The sequence below is a fragment of the Podarcis liolepis genome (genome assembly GCF_965112155.1).
Source record: "Podarcis liolepis genome assembly, chromosome: W".
NCBI classification, from domain to species: domain Eukaryota; kingdom Metazoa; phylum Chordata; class Lepidosauria; order Squamata; family Lacertidae; genus Podarcis; species Podarcis liolepis.
In genome coordinates this window covers 33,615,229-33,636,239 of record NC_139568.1, presented here as the reverse complement: position 1 = coordinate 33,636,239, position 21,011 = coordinate 33,615,229, and the positions used below count along the sequence as shown (strand labels likewise).

The 21,011-nt window shown below is 43.9% G+C and overlaps 1 protein-coding gene across 5 annotated transcripts in view; it reads left to right on the top strand.

Annotated features, from left to right (window-relative positions):
• The window catches only part of LOC310697662 (integrator complex subunit 6-like), a 142,577-nt gene that overhangs the window by 73,989 nt on the left and 47,577 nt on the right, over positions 1–21,011 (top strand). For all 5 annotated transcript variants that reach the window (XR_014521145.1, XM_083484331.1, XM_083484329.1 and 2 more), the window contains 3 exons: positions 1,573–1,705; positions 3,593–3,687; positions 5,210–5,320. Coding sequence is in view for 4 of the 5 variants with exons in the window: in XM_083484331.1 (XP_083340457.1) it covers positions 1,573–1,705; positions 3,593–3,687; positions 5,210–5,320 (339 nt within the window). In the remaining variant the exon portion in view is untranslated. The remainder of the gene's footprint in view (positions 1–1,572; positions 1,706–3,592; positions 3,688–5,209; positions 5,321–21,011) is intronic.

The following is a 21,011-nucleotide window of genomic DNA, read 5'->3' as shown; positions in this document are numbered from 1 at the left end:
GTGCTCACTGGAAGGACAGATCGTGAAGCTGAGGCTCCAATACTTTGGCCACCTTATGAGAAGAGAAGACTCCCTGGAAAAGACCCTGATGTTGGGAAAGATGGAGGGCACAAGGAGAAGGGGACAGAGGACGAGATGGTTGGACAGTGTTCTCGAAGCTACAAACATGAGTCTGACCAAACTGCGGGAGGCAGTGGAAGACAGGAGTGCCTGGCGTGCTCTGGTCCATGGGGTCACGAAGAGTCGGACACGACTAAACAAACAAAAAACACACCAAAAAACCCTTATTTTTGTTTAAATTGCATCCCGATACTTTAAAATCAGGGATAAAAAAGAAAGGGTGCTATGCAGTTCTTCACAAATTATTTAACAGGTTGTTTGCTATTGACTTACGATTGGGCTTTGTACCCATTTATAGAAGTGTCGCTCAGCAGAGCTGAGTTTTGGTGGTCACTGTTTTTCCTTTGATTCTAGCCATGTATTTATCTTCAGTCAGTGAAGTGGTGATACAGCTTTAATTTATTTCTGTCCCACCTTTGAATCCAGAAAGATCTCCAAAGCCCTATAACTTCTTTAAAAAATCCAAATACAATTAAATTGGGGGTGCTTCTACATCCTCTCAACACCTAGGATTGTTCTGGATTGTAGTGTACCCTCTCCCTCCCTAACACTCCAGTTCTTATCAAGAAACTATGGCTGTTTGATTTGAACTTCATCCCATTGCCTTTGTCCCAAATGCTGGCAGCTGGGTGATCTGTCGTCTTCCATCTAGAAAAAACATGCAGGGATCGGGTAGCCATGTGCTTCAGGCAGTTAAAATTTTCTGATTTTAAAATTGTATATCCCACCATCTAGACAAGAAGCAGGGCCTCAAGGAGCCTCAATCCATACAATGTTAAAGGGAGCCAATACCACTCAAAACTGCAACAGTTACTTAATATATCTACTCCAGCATCAGGGAAGACTTAAAGGGCCTGCCTAAGCACTTAAATTTTGAATGAGAAGAAGCCTTGATGCAGTCTCTAGTACAGAGGTGGGGATCATTTGACCCTGTAGCTGTTCAGCGGCAGCTGAAGGGCCAAAGGTTCCCCATGCTGGCTCTGGTATTCCATTGACTGGGATTGGGATTTTACAAAGGTTCAGTCAGATAATCACATCTTCTTTTTGTAAACTTGAATCAGAATGTCATGCAGGCCAGCTGCCTTTTCATGATATGTTAACTGGTGGTACTGTGTCAAGATATTAGCTGTACATAAAGGATTAAGGATAATTTTATTATAAATGGAATGATTTTAGGATACTTGGATTAACTCTGATTAGAAAGCTCTCATGAAACTGCTGTTTCTGTATCTTGTAGTACGCTGAATGGGCCAAACACTAGTAAACTGTCCAGGACTTCTCCCCTGTGCTTTCAAGACAAGGAGGCGAATAATTGGGCAATGTCTATCTCTCAAAAACATGCACCGCTTTTTTTGTAAAAATGTTCCTGCTGGAGTTCAAAAATGTGGTTTATCTGAAACCCAGTAGCCCCTTGTGTATAATAAACCTTGTCTCTTCCGTTGTCTTTTCTAGGTATTTGTGAGCAGCAGTGGGAAGTACAGTGAACTGAGCCATCCATTTGGGTATTTGAAGGCCAGCACCACTCTAACATGTGTCAATCTCTTTGTGATGCCTTACAACTACCCTGTCCTCCTCCCTCTGCTAGGTGAGTGATGCAGAGCCCTTGCAGTGCAACCAACTAGAAAAGGAACTATCTGTCTTGTCTTGTCTGCTGTTTACTTGCCAGCCATTTTCTTAAATGGGTTGGGAGACTGGAGAGTCTAGAGCAGGCTTTCTCAACCATGGGTCCCCAGCTGTTGTTGGACTGCAACTCCCATCATCCCTGACCACTGGTACTGCTAGCTAGGGATGATGGGAGTTGCAATCCAACAACAGCTAGGGACCCAAGGTTGAGAAAGATTGTTACAAACTGCTTCATTGGGAGGAGAGGATTTTTACGCACACCCTCTTTTCTCTGCAGTAGAGGAGGAAAGTCACCTGCTTCCAGTGCATTTTTGATGCTCCTCACCTAGGCTAGATCTACACTGACCTGTTTAACATTATTAGAGCAATATTAGATATATTGTTTTAAAACATCACAGGGCAGACCTGTAAGCGTTTCTTACCTCCAGCAAAATGCTATTTCCCTTCTGCTCTGCAATGCCCTCTGGTGTCACATTATAATAATGCATTATGAACGTTAAAAGTAGAACACCATGTGGCCATATGGTTATTAAAACTATTCCTTAACATTAAAAACCATGATTGTAGAGCCTCCATTCTTTTCCCTCTTTCAGGATGTGGCATGTTTCAGAGAGAGAAACACCCCTCCCACTGTATATAGCTGTCACGATTCACTCTGTCACTGAAGAAGAAAAATCATAAATAAACTGTCTCATCCGGGTCTGAGTGTTACATATAATCGAGTGCAAGAACTATCAGCCACAGTAACAAATGTACTGTGTGGACAATACAGAGAAAATGGTGTGTGCCCACCCAAGCTGTGTCCCTGTTGTTGTTATTTATACCCCACCCATCTTACTTGGTTGCCCCAGCCACTCTGGGTGGCTCCCAACAAAAAACTAAAACACAATGCAGCATCAGACACTTAAAAGCTTCCCTGAACAGTGCTCCCTTCAGATGTCTTTTAAAAGTCACATAATTGCTTATCTGTTTGACATCTGATGGGAGGGCGTTCCACAGGGCGGGCGCCACGACTGAGAAGGCCCTCTGCCTGGTTCCCTGTAACCTCACTTCTTGCAGTGAAGGAACCGCCAGAAGGCCCTCAGAGCTGGACCTCACTGTCCGGGCAGAGCGATGGGGGTGGCGACGCTCCTTCAGTTATACAGGACCGAGGCTGTTTAGGGCTTTCAAGGTCAACACCAGCACTTTGAATTGTGTTTGGAAATGTACTGGGAGCCAATGTAGATCCTTTAGGACCAGTGTTATAGGCTCCCAGGGGCCACTCCCAGTCACCAGTCTAGTTTTGGGTCCAGCTTCTATTGGGAATAGTTTGACTGTTGAATAGCTTCTCAAATATCATTGTATTGTTCTTTTTATTTATTACATTACATGGTTCCTCCTCCCCATTTCATCCTCACAACAACCCTGTGAGGTAGGTTAGGCTAAGAGATGGTGACTGGCACAAGGTCACCCAGTGAGCTTCATAGCTGAGGGGGAATTCAAACCCTGCTCTCCCAGATCCTAATCCAACCCTCTAACCATTACACCACACTGGCTCTCAGTATTTAGTGCCATAACTTAAACACACACAGTATCTAAGATTAGCAGAATCCAAGGTGTTTAGGACTTCAGAAGTCTTCAGACTAAGCAGTGCTGGTTCTCTTCATTAAAAGTTGTGATTGTTACTCTGCTAAGATCTAGCCTGAATTGGGGTGTGTAAAAGTTGAATATACAACATAAGGAGGAGAGAGCCCTGTCCTTGGGAGTATTAGTACTCTCTGGATCTTTAAGGGACAATCCTATGGAGCATGATGCTGGGATACTTGCACTGTTGTGTACATTTGTGACTTGTATTGTTTCTCCTTTGCAGATGATTTATTTAAGGTTTACAAACTTAAGCCAAATTTGAAGTGGCGGCAATCTTTGGATAACTACTTAAAAACCATGCCTCCCTACTACTTGATGGTATGTACCTCTCGTCAGTTTGATGGGTCTTGTGTGTTATGCTGGAAGCAAAACCGTTGAATGTTCACAAGCCAGGATTCAAAAGCTTTGCAACATGGAATGACTTACTCGTCCTTCCTTAAATGCTCTCTTGCAGTTGGTGTTTAGCACAACTCCAGTACCTATTCTTTTGTTTCTCCTCTCCTGCTTGTTGGAAAGATTGCTTTATTGCTGGCTGGGTTTTGGCACAGAAACTGCTTTGGTCGCCCTGTATGATGACCTCTGTTGAGAGAGAGACAGGGAAAATGTGTCCCTGTTAATTCTCCTCAACCTTACAAAGTGATGGTTTTGACCTATAAAACCTTAAATGGCTCAGGACCGTAATACGTCCAGGGCCACTTCTCCTTATATGAACTGTCCTGGACCCTGCAGTCATCATCTGAGACCCTTCTTCATTTCCTCTACAAGAAGTCCAGAGGGTGGCAACACAAGGGTAGGCTTTTTCTGTATTTGCTCCCCGTTTGTGGAATGCACTCCTCGGGGAGGCTTCTCTGGTGCTTTCATTACATATCTTTAGGCACCAGGCAAAAACATTCCTCTTCTCCCAGGCCTTTGGCTAATGAAACAATCTATATATATATATATAAATTAAAAAATTGTCTAGTAGCACGTTAGAGACCAACTAAGTTTGTTCTTGGTATGAGCTTTTGTGTGCATGGACACTTCTTCAGATAATAAAATTATCCTTAATCCTTTATGTACAGCTGATATCTTGACACAGTATCACCAGTTAACATATCATGAAAAGGCAGCTGGCCTGCATGACATTCTGATTCAAGTATACAAAAGGAGATGTGATTATCTGACTGAACTTTTGTAAAGTCACTTTGTTTTATTGACAGGCTTTAGGTATTTGCTATACCATGCTGTGACCCACCCTGTGATTGTTCTATGATAGTCTCTCTCTCTCTCTCTCTCTCTCTCTCTCTCTCCCAAGAACAAACTTAGTTGGCCTCTAAGGTGCTACTAGACATATATTTCTACTGCGTCAGACCAACACGGCTACCTACCTAAATATAGAAAAAAATCTATGGTCTCTAAAGATGTGAGGCAGAGTTATTGTTTGTGTTTGCTGTTATGATACATATTTTTGTGTTTTTCTATATTGCAAACTGCCCAGTGATCCATGGATAAACCACATTTAACAGAAAAACTGGGCTGAGGAGGAAGCTAGATGGCAGAGTGGCAGCGACATAAATCACCTGCATAGCTTGGGCAAGATGCCACAGTATGGACTTGCATCATCCCAGCAGTCAGGGTCTGTAGCATCTGTGTGAAATCAGCTGGTGGTGCCATACTGCATAGTACCATGTGGCTATGTGATCTAATGCCCCCTGTGAGCCATCCGAAACCCACCTTCCAACTCTGCCTTAGCTTTATATAGCACTTAATAGTGAGAACCTTTTTTAAAAGACCATATTTTTTTAAAAAAAGCAAAGATCTTATATTCTTCTTATTCTTACTTATTTTGTTTTCCTTACAGCCATTAAAGAAAGCACTAAGGATGATGGGAGCTCCAAATCTGATACCAGAAAATTTAGATTGTGGACTTAGTTACAGTGTTATCGCTTACCTTAAAAAACTCAGCCAACAGGTAGTATTGACAAAACCTTTGAAATTAGAAGTGCATTGATAGTGATTTGTGTGTGTGTGTTGCTTTGGTTATATAATAATAATAATAATAATAAAAATAAAATAATAATAATAATAATAATTTATTTGTACCCCGCCCATCTGGCTGGGTTTCCCCATGGAAACAAAAAATACAGTAAAATATCACACGTTAAAAACTTCCCTGAACAGGGCTGCCTTAAGATGTCTTCTAAATGTCAGGTAGTTATTCATCGCTTTGACATCTGATGGGAGGGCGTTCCACAGGGCGGGCGCCACTACCGAGAAGGCGCTCTGCCTGGTTCCCTGTAGCTTTGCTTCTCGCAATGAGGGAACCGCCAGAAGGCCCTCGGCGCTGGACCTCAGTGTCCGGGCAGAACGATGGGGGTGGAGACGCTCCTTCAGGTATACTGGGCCGAGGCCGTTTAGGGCTTTAAAGGTCAACACCAGCACTTTGAATTGTGCTCGGAAACGTACTGGGAGCCAATGTAGGTCTTTCAAGACTGGTGTTATGTGGTCTCGGCGGCCGCCCCCAGTCACCAGTCTAGCTGCCGCATTCTGGATTAATTGTAGTTTCCGGGTCACCTTCAAAGGTAGCCCCACGTAGAGCGCATTGCAGTAGTCCAAGCGGGAGATAACTAGAGCATGCACCACTCTGGCCAGACAGTCCGCGGGCAGGTAGGGTCTCAGCCTGCGTACCAGGTGGAGTTGGTAGACAGCTGCCCTGGATACAGAATTGACCTGCGCCTCCATGGACAGCTGTGAGTCCAAAATGACTCTCAGGCTGCGCACCTGGTCCTTCAGGGGCACAGTTACCCTATTCAGGACCAGGGAGTCCTCCACACCAGCCCGCCCCCTGTCCCCCAAAAATAATACTTCTGTCTCGTCAGGATTCAACTTCAATCCATTAGCCGCCATCCATCCTCCAACCTCCTCCAGGCACTCACACAGGACCTTCACCGCCTTCACTGGTTCTGATTTGAAAGAGAGGTAGAGCTGGGTATCATCTGCATATTGATGGACACCCAGTCCAAATCCCCTGATGATCTCTCCCAGCGGCTTCATATAGATGTTAAAAAGCATGGGGGAGAGGACGGAACCCTGAGGCACCCCACAAGTGAGAGCCCAGGGGTCTGAACACTCATCCCCCACCACCACTTTCTGAACACGGCCCAGGAGGAAGGAGCGAAACCACTGTATAACAGTGCCCCCAGCTCCCAGCCCCTCTAGACGGTCCAGAAGGATGTTATGGTCGATTGTATCAAAGGCCGCTGAGAGATCCAGCAGAACCAGGAAACAACTCTCACCTTTGTCCCTAGCTCGCCGGAGATCATCAACCAGCGCGACCAAGGCAGTTTCAGTCCCATGGTGAGGCCTGAATTGGAAGGGATCCAAATGGTCCGCATCCTCCAGGCATGCCTGGAGTTGTTCAGCAACTCCAGCAACTCAATCACCTTGCCCAAGAATGGAAGATTTGAGACTGGGCAATAGTTGGCCATACTGGCCGGGTCTAAAGATGTTTTTTTAAGAAGCGGTTTAATGACTGCCTCTTTCAGCGGATCTGGGAATGTTCCCTCACAGAGGGAAGCATTCACCACCCCGCAGAGCCCATCGCCCAGCCCTTCCCGGCTTGCTTTTATTAGCCAGGATGGGCAAGGATCAAGGAGACAGGTGGTGGTTTCACTCGTCCAAGCAGCCTGTCCACATCCTCGGGGGTAACGGATTGAAATTGATTCCATGCAACTTGACCAGACAGAGCTCTAGCACTCTCCCGCCCTGGCCCTGCTCCCACGGTGGTGTCTAGCTCCTTCCGAATATGAGTGATTTTATCTGCAAAAAACTTTGCAAAATCGTTGCAGGAGATCTTGGGGTCTTTACAATGCCCCGGTGGTAAAGGTAGTTCCGTTAAATTGCGAACCACCTGAAAGAGTCTCCTGCTACTATTTTCTGCAGATGCAATAGAGGCGGTGAAGAAAGTCTTCTTCACCGTCGCTATTGCCACTTGGTAGGCTCGACGTTGAGCTCTAACCTGTGTCCGGTCAGATTCGGTGTGAGTTTTCTGCCACCAACGCTCTAGCCGTCTCAGCGATTGTTTCATCGCCCTCAGCTCCGAAGAAAACCACAGGGCTGTCCGGGCTCTATGCAATCGGAGAGGGCGCTTCGGAGCCAGACAGTCAATAGCCCTGGTTAACTCCGCATTCCAGCGGGCCACCAGGGAATCAGCTGAAAGGCCATCAACATGGGCTAAAGCATCCCCTACCACTCTCTGGAAACCATTTGGATCCATTAAGTGGCGGGGGCGGACCATCCGAATTGGTCCCACCTCCCTGCAGAGGGGAAGGGTCGCGGAGAAGTCCAGTTGCACCAGGAAGTGATCTGACCATGGCACTTCTTTTGTTTCACTTTTACTTAGTGTCAGATCACCCACCTCACTAGAGGTGAATACCAGATCTAAGGCATGTCCATGACTATGAGTTGGGCCCAACTTATTCAGGGACAGCCCCATGGAGGCCATGCTTTCCACGAAGTCCCGAGCGGCCCCTTGTAAGGTCGTGTCGGCATGGATGTTAAAATCCCCTAGGACAACCAAACTAGGTGTCTCCAGGAGAAAATCTGCCACGACCTGAAGCAGCTCGGGCAGGGAATCCTTGGTGCAGCGGGGAGGTCGGTACACCAAAAGGAATCCTGTACTGCCCCTATTGCCCAACTTCCAGAACATGCACTCAGAGAACTGGATCTTCCCAGTAGGACGCCTGGTGCAGACTAATGACTTCCTAAAAATCACTGCAACCCCCCCTGCCCGCCCACATGACCTGGGTTGCTGTGCGTAAGAGAAACCTGGTGGGCAAGCAGCGGCAAGGACAGGCCCATCTGTTTCCTCCAACCAGGTCTCTGTCACACATGCCAGGTCAAATCCTCCATCCACAATCAAGTCGTGGATGGTAGTGGTTTTATTCATCATTGACCTGGCATTGCACAGCAACACTTTCAGGTCATGTGGGTTTCCCCTGTTGATTCCAGTATACCGGTCAAGGCCAGACCCGGAGGCAGGGATAGTCTTTAAACAACGACTAAACCTGCCTCCTCGGTAATGACATGGTCTGGTCTTAGTGTAACTCCGCCTCCTGCCCATGATCACCGAGATCGGATGTCCCAGTGCTTCCCCCCCTGTGGAACTTGTCCCAGCCATCGTGTTGGCTGGGGAGCCACTCCCAGGCAGCCCTGATCCCACCCCTTAAAAACAAAACACAAACTATACAGAACCAATAAAACAACAACAACAAAAAGGAACAGAACAATTATACTAAAATTAATCCCCAACCAACTATCCATCCTACCCACCCACCCCCAACAAAGGAAAAAAGGAAAAAAAGGAATAAAAATTTAAATTGCCACCGACTGCTTGAGGACATTTTAAAGCACATTAACCACCTGGAACAGGGAAGCAATGGCAGAACACTTCCCACACTTCCCCAAAAGTTTGTTCCAAATAAGGGCCTGGGCCACGCCCCCTGGGCCAGTTGGAAAGGGCCCTGGAAGGGAGCAGGCCCTGCAGTCCTCACCCAGCCGATGGTCCGAGGCTTCCCCGCAGCAGGAGTCCCTTTGTAATAATAATAATAATAATAATAATAATAATAATAATAATAATAATAATAAATTTTATTTATATCCCGCCCTCCCCAGCCGAAGCTGGGCTCAGGGCGGCTAACAACAATAAAACAGTATAAAAGTATAACATAAACAACACTCTAAAATCATTCATTGTAAAATTAATTAATTCAGGCCACTGGCAACCATTGGGCCAGAGCTCTGCGAAGATTGCCGAGGGAGGGAGTCAGGCTGTGCCCTGGCCAAAGGCCTGGTGGAACAGCTCTGTCTTGCAGGCCCTGCGGAAAGATGTCAAGTCCCGCAGGGCCCTGGTCTCTTGTGACAGAGTGTTCCACCAGATCGGAGCCACAGCCGAAAAAGCCCTGGCTCTAGTTGAGGCCAGCCTAACTTCTCTGTGGCCTGGGACCTTCAAGATGTTTTTATTTGAAGACCGTAAGTTTCTCTGTGGGGCATACCAGGAGAGGCGGTCCCGTAGGTACGAGGGTCCTAGGCTGGGAGAGAGGGCCTGGGCCAGTTGGAAAAGGCCCTGGAAGGGAGCAGGCCCTGCAGTCCTCACCCAGCCAATGGTCCGAGGCTTCCTCACAGCAGGAGTCCCTTTGTAGCTGGGAGAGAGGGCCTGGGCCAGTTGGAAAAGGCCCTGGAAGGGAGCAGGCCCTGCAGTCCTCACCCAGCCGATGGGTTTCCCCAGCCACTCTGGGCGGCTTCCAACAAAGTATTAAAATACAGTGGTCTGTTAAACATTAAAAGCTTCCCTAAACAGGGCTGCCTTCAGATGTCTTCTAAAAGTCAGATATCTCTTTAATATCTGATGGGAGGGTGTTCCACAGCATGGGTGCCACTACCTAGAAGACCCTCTGCCTGGTTCCCTGTAACATGGCTTCCCACAGTGTGGAACTGCCAGAAGGTCCTCTGTGCTGGTCCTCAGTGTCCGGGCAGAACAATGGGGGTGGAGACGCTCCTTCAGGTATACTGGACCAAGGCCGCTTAGGGCTTTCAAGGTCAGCACCAACACTTTGAATTGTGCTCAGAAACGTAAGTAAATCACTAAAGGAATGTCCTTTTTTCCTGTATTTTAAGATAGGTAAAGATTTGACTGTTTCCGTTTTCAGGTAAGTGGTGGTGGGGCCCTTGGAGGGAATTACACAGGTAGAGGAAGGCAATTATTTAGCTTACCTGCTCCATTGTTTGTCAGAGTTTAGTTGTTTGCTGCCAATGAGCGTTGCAGTCATTTTTGCTAATGATTTGAGATAGTGGCAACTAGTGATGCTAAATTCTCAAGAATATTCTCAGGAATATTCTCAAGAATATTCTCGATTAATGAGAATATTAGAGAATTTTCATTTAAAATAGGAGAATATTCATTTTAATGCACTGAAAATGATATAATTTTAATGCATTGAAAATGATATAATTAGTTAATATACATGTTTACTCATGGGTAAACTTGTTCAGATGGCAACCAAAAGCTGTACAGATACTTTTATTCAATGGGGCAATGCAGTGAATTCACATTCTTTGATTTTTTTGCACCAAACTTGAAATTGAAAATTGGCATGTTAAGGTTTGATACAAGTAAATTCAGTAATAGGCTATCTTGCGCTTCTAAAACTTAATAACTGTTCTGGTGACTTTATGCATACTTATAAAAAAAGAAGCCATTAACATTAAATATATTAACTTTATATGATAATATATTTCAGTATGTCAATCTCTGGTAAATGGCACCTTGTACCATTGAATAGCACTGCAAAAACCAGTTACTGACACTAAATAAAAATATAGAAACGTTAATTGTTTACATCAAGGCCACTTCACATGCTGTTGCACATAATTGCATAGGCCTAGGTACTTTCAGTGTATAAAGCATTAAAGCTACTTTCTGTAAAAAAAAAACCACACTGTATGGCCAAGGGTATAGAATTGCTAAGAATAAGGTCACACCAAAATAGGAAAAGGCTTACATATACTTGAAATACATATGAATTCAAATGTTCATCAAATTAAATGTATAGCATTTTTAAAACTAAAAAAAAAATGTTTTCTGCAGCTCGCATTTCAGAACTGCCAATAGTGAATGACATAATGCCCAGTAGTGTAACTGGATAAAAAAAATCATTATTCGTTACTTACCCTGGCAAAATCACAGCTTGACTTATTTGCTAGATTTTTTAAATGTGGGTTGTAAAACTGGTTCTTACATTAGAATTTACAGTTTGTGGAGAATACTCTCTGGAGTATTTTCTAGCAGAGAATATTCTCCGGACAATATTCTCACCTCACATCACTAGTGGCAACCATCAATCTTTGTGGTTGGTGGCTGAGAGCTATATGTCTGTCTGAAACCAGTTTTATAAACTTTATAAAGGACTGTATACATTTGTAACTTCAAGGAAAAATTATTCTTTCCCCTTGGTCAAATTATCCCCCTCCCCATGATATGTAAGCAAAGCTGCCAATGCTTCTGTTCTGATTTTGCTTGAGTTGCAGGTCACGACATTAAATGGAATAATTCAAATGTGAAATGCTAGCTAAAGCTTTCTACAGTGGAGTCTGAACAGTCCTGTAAATAAGGACTGAAGAATTAAATTGGACTCTGCTCTAACATAATTTTCCGTGGTGTTCCTTCCCCTCTACCCACAGTGGCATTTCCACTACTTGTGGAGTAATATAAGCTCTTATCTTTTTAATAACATTTTTAAAATTAACTTTTCAAATTTTACAAATTATTTTAAGCAGCCATCAGAACAAATCTCTCATTTCCATTGACTTTTGTTAAAGGAAATTCCTGGGCTCCCCTTGGATTACTAAACAAAGAAACTAGCCAAGAATATAGGAGCAAAACAGCAGCCAGTAGGCTTGATCTTTATTGCAAAAAGACTGTTGCAACAGGAGTTCATGGGAGAAGCAGGAAGAAGCCCCGAACAAAAGTATGCTCTAACTTTTATAAGTTTCCCATTTTCCCATAAACACCCTTGGTGAAACATCACACATAAGTACATCACGGATACATCATACATACATCACAGAAAGGGAGGAGTTATCTGGTGGAAACCAGTTTGTCAAGTTTGCCTCCAACCTCCCTCGCCCATCACATACACTCATCAAGTGATACAATAGGGATATTTACAGGTTCCTGGCGCTCCTGGCCAAGCAATCACACTCCTTTGTCTTGACTGGGAGTGCTATAGCCGGCACTCATGATGCACAGAGTTTCTTTAAAGCCACAAAGACCATCTATGGGCCAATAAATCATGGCATATGCCCCCTATGCTCAGCAGATGGTATCACACTTCTAAAAGATAAAAAAGCTATTGCACTGCACTGGAAAGAACACTACCGACATCTCCTTAACCGCAACTCCCTCGTAGCTGCTGAGGTCCTCTCACAAATTCCGCAAAACCAAGTTAGAGATGAGCTTGCAGTATCTCCAAATCTGGGAGAGTTGTGTACCGCTATTAACCAAGTGAAAAATAACAAAGCCAGTGGACCTGATGGGATGCCTGCTGAAATCTTCAAAGTGGGTGGAATTGAACTTACACAACAACTTCACAAGCTCATCGGAAAAACCTGGGAAAGAGAAGCGATCTGCAGACTTTAGGGATGCCAAAATTATCAATCTCCACACTGTAAATCGTAATGCCCTGTGGACTGTCCTTCTGAAAATTGACTGCCCAGATAAATTTTTAAACATAATTCAGCTCCTCCATGATAATATGACAGCAACAATCGCAGATAACAGTGGCTCTCAAAGTGAACCATTCACAGTGGAATCAGGTGTTAAACAGGGTTGTGTTAAAGGGAACTCCCCACTGGAGTAGAAATCATATATCGAGCAGATGGAAAGCTCTTCAATATGAGCAGGCTGAAAGCAAAGAGTAAGGTTACCATAACTTCCGTCATAGAGCTTCAGTATGCTGATGACAATGTACTGTGTGCACGCTCAGAGGATGATCTCCAAACCATCAAAAATATCTTTGCGGAAGCTTACGAAAAGCTTGGTCTGTCGCTCAACATCCAAAAAACCAAAGTGCTGCACCAACAAGTACAAAATAACCCCTCTGCAGCGCCACAAATCCAACTCAATGGTGTAACGTTGGTAAATGTTGATCACTTCACAGGAAAATTGGCTTCCAGGTGGAAAAATCAAAATTAGAAACGGAACTGATAGAACCCAATACTAAGAATCTGTCAAGAATGTATAACTTGCTGTTGAAATGGAATACACAGGATGAAACAGTGAAATCAGCCATGATAAAGTGGGCACAAGTCATAACATTATGTTTGCTGACTGGGAACAGTTGTGGAACACCGGTATGAAATTTACGGCATGTAATGCCTTAAAGGAAAATATTATGAAGATGATTTATAGGTGGTACATGACCCCAGTCAAGCTTGCAAAAATTTACCACTTGTCTGATAACAAATGTTGGAAATGTAAAGAAATTGAAGGTACCTTTTTTCACCTTTGGTGGACGTGCCCAAGGATTAAGGCTTTCTGGGAAATGATCTATAATGAAATGAAAAAGGTATTTAAATATACCTTCCCTAAGAAACCAGAGGCCTTTCTCCTGGGCATTGTCGGCCAGTCGGTGCAAAAGAAAGACAGAACATTTTTTATGTATGCTACAACAGCGGCAAGAATACTCATCGCAAAGTATTGGAAGACACAGGATCTACCCACCCTGGAAGAATGGCAGATGAAGGTGATAGACTATATGGGACTAGCAGAAATGACTGGCAGAATCCGAGACTGGGGAAAAGAGACGGCGGAAGAAGATTGGAAGAAATTTAAGAACTACCTTAAGAAATATTGTAAAATTTAGGAATTTTAGAATAATGTGGCTTTTAAAATTAAATGGAGTACAGCTGTAAAGATTAAGTGAAAGGAAAGTAAGGATGAAAATTAGATAAAATCAAGGGTGAGGACTTGCTGAATTAAATTTTTGAAATGGGAATGCAGAAAGGGGAGGTATGAGGAGGTCGGTGAAATAAGTTTTAAGAAAATAAGGTATTGAAATTATACTTTTTTATGTTATTTTTGTTTGTGTGTGTGTGCGTTGTTATGTTTGTTATAATTTGTAAAATCTTAATAAATATTTATATATATATATATAAAGTTGATCACTTCTCCTACCTAGGCAGTTATATTTCCACAAGGGTCATCATTGATGCCAAAATCCAGCATTTCCTGAGCTCTCAGAGTGCGGCTTTCTCCCGATTGAAGTCACAAATCCAACTTAATGGTGTCACAAACCCTCAGTAGCGTCAGAAATCCAACTTAACGGTGTGACCCTGGAAAGTGTTGAAATCCAGCATAGCCTGAGCTCTGTGAGTGTGGCTTTCTCCCGACTGAAGCACAGAGTGTTTGAGACATTCTCAGGGAAACCAAAATGCTTGTTTACAAAGCTATTGTACTACCAGCCTTACTGTATGCTTGTGAAACATGGAACACTTACAAACGCCATCTCCAACTTCTCAAAAGATTCCATCAACGGTGTCTCCGAAAAATCTTACACATCCCTTGGGAAGACAGGCAAACTAATATCCGTGTACTGGAAGAAGCAAAGATCACCAGTCTTGAAGCAATGATTCTTTAACATCAACTTCGTTGGACTGGTCATGTTGTGCGGATGCCTGATGATCGTCTTCCAAAACAACTACTCTATTCCGAACTTAAAAATGGAAAGCGTAATGCTGGTGGTCAACAAAAGAGGTTTAAAGACTGTCTCAAGGCAAATCTAAAAAAAATGTAGTATAAACACCGACAACTGGGAAACACTGGCCTGCGAGCGCTCCAGTTGGAGAACAGCCTTTACCAAAGGTGTCCTGGGCTTTGAAGACACTCAAACTCAGGTCGCAAGGGAGAAACATGCTAAGAGGAAGGCACGCTTGGCAAATCCACACCGTGATCAGCTCCCGCCCGGAAACCAATGTCCCCACTGTGGAAAGACGTGTGGGTCCAGAATTGGCCTCCACAGTCACTTAGGGACTCATTGTTAAAACTGTGTATATGGAAGACAATCTTACTTGGCTACGAGTGATTGCCAAAGAAGAAGAAAGAAGCTATCTAGTCTTGAATAGTCCACTATTATCTGTTGATGACTACTCGTCTAGAACCCACCTGCCAGGATGCCAGGGATTATTTCTTGAGCAAGAGGTTCCTGCGTATGTTTCAAGGATTATGGCTGTCCCCCCTTTGGTAGTCCTTGGTTCCCTGAGTAAAATGAAGTTTGAACGGTGTTGATCCGATATAAGGTTGATTTTATACAAATATTTGTAGGTTCTGCAGTTCAGAGAAGCGAGCGCTTTGAGTCCTTCCCTTGAACCCAGGAAGGAAACAATTAGAAGTTGATACAATGTAACAAAATGTGGTTTCAATTCCATGGAATTGAAATATTGTTCCAATAAAGAGATGCTGAAAGACAGCCTGCAGTACCAGTGTGTTCTGCTTCAGAGGGTGTTGTTAGCGAATGCTGATAGGTTGACTTTTGACTAGTCAACTTGCCGATCGCATGGTCGGCGGTTCGAATCCCCGCGGCGGGGTGAGCTCCTGTCGTCCGGTCCCAGCTCCTGCCCACCTAGCAGTTCGAAAGCACCCTTAAGTGCAAGTAGATAAATAGGTACCGCTTTATAGCGGGAAGGTAAACGGCGTTTGCGTGTGCTGCGCTGGTGCCGGTTTGCCAGAGCAGCTTCGTCACGCTGGCCACGTGACCCGGAAGTGTCTGCGGACAGCGCTGGCTGCCGGCCTCTAGAGTGAGATGAGCGCACAACCCTAGAGTCTGTCAAGACTGGCCCGTACGGGCAGGGGTACCTTTACCTTTAGTGTGGTGCTTTGCAGAACGTCCAGTGAGTGGGTATATTTAGGCGCTGGGGTGGGCAGAACCCCTTCCCCACCCCAAGCTTTGTCTAAATTCTTGCAACACTTTCCCATCCACCCTTCCATGGTGTTCTTTTCTTACCTTATAATGCTGCTATATTACTTACATTTTACCCATTATATACTTTAATTGTAATTTATTAAACTGCAATTCTCATCTCTTGCTGTACTTCAAATCCTGCATACGTTTTAGCATAACCATAATATTTTTTCAAATATTCCAAAAAATATTTCCATTCTTCAAGAATTTTTCTTCATTCTGATCTTTAATTCTCAGTTAGTCTAGCCATCTGAGCATATTCTATTATCTTCATAAGCCAATCTTCTTTCGTTGGGACTTCTTCTTAAAGTAAGCAAAGTCAAAGTAGTGAACTTGTTCTTTCCCTTGGCAGCAATATGGGTACCTATGTCCCCCACTTTTTGCTGATTTTGGATAGCTTAAGGAAGTTGCTTGAGTATCTTGCTACTTCTAGACAATATAGCAGTTTTAAGAGCATTTCCCTTGAGGTAAAATGCTTTGAAATACTCAAACAAGGTTTTATTGTCCAGTGAAAACCTAGTAGAATAAATGAATTAAAAGACCAAAGGTGTGCAAGTGGAAGGATAAGCATGAGTATGTTCATTGAAATAACTGGGTCTCTCAGTGGGACTGAACCATCCATAACTTTCTCTGGGTGGTGTCCCTACACGTTTTGTGACACATGGAAACTCAGCCAGATGGACAGGGTATAAATAATAAAAATATTCTTATTATGGAATAAAAGTATTGGAACACTTTGAAGTAGCGTCTCCTATGCCAGTCAGGGGCAGACTTTTAAAAATGTGTCAATGCTGCTTGCGTTGTGCTAGCTAGCCTAAGAGTCCTTTCTAGGCCTGGGTGAAATATTGATATAACGTACAGGACTGGTATGAGCAGCAGACCGTGATGTCTGCTTCACTCAGCAGTATATTATTGGTGAAACTGCCACCACTCCTGAGTCCCTCTGCTAGCAGTGTCTGCTGGAGGGAGTCAAGAGTTCCTTCCTACAGCCAGTGATATACCGCTGAGTGAAACTGCCATCCCATTCTGCCCTCATGGCACAGAGGGAGAAACAAACTGTACTGTTGAGGCGCCGATACAGCTTGTTCCTCACTCTGCATCTTTAAACAGCTCAAATGAGGGGTTGGCACTCCCCACAGCGAGCAGTTAAAGGAGCCCTGATGCTCCTGCCACTTGCCTGTGAGCATGGGGAACACCAGAGCTGGCTCAGTTGGAGGGGGGAGCCTTTCCTCCCCCCAGCTGAGCCACACAAACAAGCTTTGTTGTCCCAGCCTGCAAGGCACTGGGGGCATTCACATAGCACCTCGTGGGCAGAGACCAGCGCAGCTTGTTTTTTCAACATTGTGGTATATCGCCAAACTGTGATGTTTGGCTGGCGATACACCACAATGTTGAAAAGCTGGTATCGCCCAGCCCTAGTCCTTTCAAGATGTTGTTAGAAACAGCCAGGGTGTATAACCCAGGTTCAACATACAACATACATAATGCAGTATAAGAACATAAAAAGAGCTTAGCTGCTGGATCAAGCCAAAGTCCCAGGGAGTCAAAAATCCTATTCTCACAGTGTCCAGCCAGATGCTCCAATGAAATGAAATTTATTACGGTCCCAGACCAGATTCACATACCATACTAAGCGAACATAAAACACAATAGAATTAAGTTTGAATTAACAATCAAATATAGCAATAAACAATATGAATATGACAGCCATTAGAAATGTGGTTTAGGTCTTAATCTAAAATATTATCTAGAGTTTGTATCTGAGGCCTTGTCTTTGTAATAGCACAGCTTGTTCCCTGAGTTTTATGGCAGCAGTGCAAAAATTGGCCACCCTTAGTGTGATCTCTGGATCCTTATCCTCTATCAGGGATTTTAAGCATTGAGGTTTGGACCCACTTGGAATTTTCTGTATAACAGGGGTGATAAAGACCAAGTGTGTATTCTCATAAAAACGACATAGTAGCAAGACATGAGAGACGGATTCCACCTCTATCAGGCCAAGGGGCAAACTGGCTCCGCGTATGGTTTACCCACATATCTGCCCTGCAATAAGGCAGATGGCCGCACGTTGAATCTAACAAGGGTGAACGACCGTCTATATTTACATATTTGTAATTTTGACAGATATATTGCTAGGGTAAAACCTCTCCCATTGTCTTTAATTGCTGGGTACTTATTTATCTGACTCACATGACACTGAAATTTTATGTCCCAGATTCATTGACAAATTGTTTGTATAATGTAGTTTTCCATTTTGATTGATAGGAATCCAGGAGGGTTAAGGGTGCCAACCCGACAGGAAAGAAGATGAGTTTTATCCAGTAATGGATCTTCAGGATCCATATCCGAGTGCTAACAGGGTTTTGGCCAACCTCCAAGCGGACAGCTATATTAGACACGCAAGAAGGGATCCCTGGAAGGGAACAATAAAACTTGGTTTGAAAGGTTTCTAAGGGGTCAAGGTTTTGAAAGCTGCAGATCTGGGAGCCATAAGCAAAGACCCGGGAGGCTGCCGGAATATATTTGCCACCTTTTCCATAGAAAAACCTTACAAAAGCTTTAGAGGATCTTTGGGCGTTGGCAATAGGGTTTTTAACCTGACCGTTCCATGAACCCTTTTCCTGGAAAGTTATGCCCAGATATTTTAAAGATGATACCTGTTCAATGAGTCAATTGTCAATTATCAATTTGTGTCTCAATCTTTTTTGGAAAACACCATAACTTTAGTTTTGGTATAGTTGGTTGGTGGTTGTTCAGCTTTACAGTAAGCTGTAAGGGATCTTAGAAGTTTGCTTAGACCCACACAGGAGAAGGAAATTAGGACTGCGTCGTCTGCATAAAGGAGTATCGGGATGGACGTACCAGCCAATTTTGGGGGATGAGGATTTTCTTCCTCCATTTTTTCTGCTAATGAATTAATATAGAAATTGAATGAAATGGGAGTTAGAACACAGCCCTGTTTGACACCATGATAGGATTGGATTTCCTTAGATAAATGGCCCTATCGATCACACCTAACCCGGACCCGGGTGTTTCGTATAAACTGCAGATGAGAAGCAGTAATCGTCTATTTATGTTTGAGGCACTTAGTTTTTCCCAAAGTCTGTCTCGTGATACCAAATCAAAAGCAGATTTAAAATCTATAAAGGCTGCATAAAGGGATCCTCCTTTTTTTAGGTATATTTTTCCACAAGGTGCTGGAGTACTAGGCCTTGATCAATGGTTTGACCGGTTTGCTCTGAAACCAGCTTGTGCTTCTGTAAGCACATGTTCTTGCTCCATCCAGTCCACAAGTTTATTGCATAAATGGGCAGCGTAGAGTTTACTGATGATACTTAGTAGGCTAATTGGTCTATAATTAGCAGGTTCGGATTTGCTCCCTTTCTTGAATATGGGAATAATGATTGCTAGTCCCCAATCCTTCGGGATGGTAGCCGATTGATCTATGCTGGTAAACAGGGCTGCAAGCAGTGGGGCCCACCAATCAGCATTGGCCTTGAGAAGCTCGGGGGAAATACTGTCCACTCCAGGAGCTTTGCCAGATTTAAGAGATTGAATGAGCCTGCGAGCTTCTTCAGTTGGCACCAGGGGCCACTCAGCACCGGCATAGCTCAGAGGCAGTGACTGTGACTGTAAGTGTTAGTTAGTCATATGTAAGAATTGGAAGTATGACTCCCAAACCCCAACCGGGATGGAATACTCCACTTCTGAGGGGGTATCTTGCCAACCGCTTGCAACTATTTTCCAAAAGGTAGCTGAATCTCTCCTTCGGGAAGCCTCTATTAAGCATTGCCACTCTCCCCTTTGGTCCTGAAACTTTTGATTTTTAATTAAGGCTTTATAGTTTTGTTTGGCTTCAAACCACTCTGCAGGGAGTGAAGATAGATTGGCAGACCTATAGTTCCTATATTTACCCAGCAAAGTAAGCTTCATAGCACGGCATTCCTGATCGAACCAGGGTTTAGATTTATAAGGATGTAATGACCGCTGAGTTGCTTTTTTTAAAAAATCAAACAGGCTTGAAGGAATAAAATCAAATCCTGAAATAAGTCTATTCTTGTTTCAGGGCATGCAGAATTTAAGAGGTTATGTCTCATAATGAGGTATTTCTCTTAGAACAAGCTCCTAGAGATTTCCTCATCCATCTCGTCAGACCATCTAATACGCGAAAATCTCAGCTTCATGTTGGTGGACCTGGGGGGCTCAAGTTTGTCATTACAGAATAGATCCTTTTTTACATCAAGATGAAGGCAGAGCAGTAAATGATCACTATCTACCCGTTCTTCCGCTTTGTATTCAAGGGTTCTATTCAGAAGGTCATGTGACACTATAATATACAGTCATACCTCGGGTTAAATGTTCATCAGGTTGAGCGTTTCCAGGTTAATGACGGCATGCGTGGAAGCGGCAAATCGCAACCTGCACACGCACAGATGCGGGTTGTGTTTGCTTCAGGATGTGAATGGGGCTCTGGAATGGATCCCGTTCGCATCGAGAGGTACCACTTTAATCAATTGTAGAAGCGCCTACATTTGATATAAACGTGAATTCCCCAGCCTTCTCCCCTTTGGCACAGCCATTCAGTATGACCAAGTCCGTCTTGTTAGACAAGCGCAGCAGGCACAGGCCTGCATAATTGCAACCCTTATCTTTTGAATGTCTAATTGGTATGGAGTGGGCGTCCTCTGGGGTGGGTGATAATTCATGAAAATGTTCATATAAAGCCTCATCGGACTTACCAATTCTAGCATTTAAATCGCCTGCCATTATCACTGAATCAGGGAACTGATTCGTCAATTTGTCAATGTACAATTCCAGCCTGGACCAGTTATTTTTTATCCGCTGTTTTCCTCTCTGAGGTGGGAGATATACGTTAATCAGTAGCAGGCTATAAGCATCTCATTAACGTGACGATGGCCAGGTGGTTCAGAGTCTCCAGTTTTACACGGGTAACCCTTAATCTTGTTGATACCAAGGTACTCAAACCGCCTTTGGTCCGCCCCCCCCCCTTTAATGCTTGGTGAACCTGGGAGGCAGAATGGGGAGAAGCCGTTTACATCTATTTTGCTTATGCTCCAAGTCTCCTGTAGGAATACAAGGTCGTATCCTTGGATGAATTAAACAAAAGACAGGTCGGATGTCTTTTTT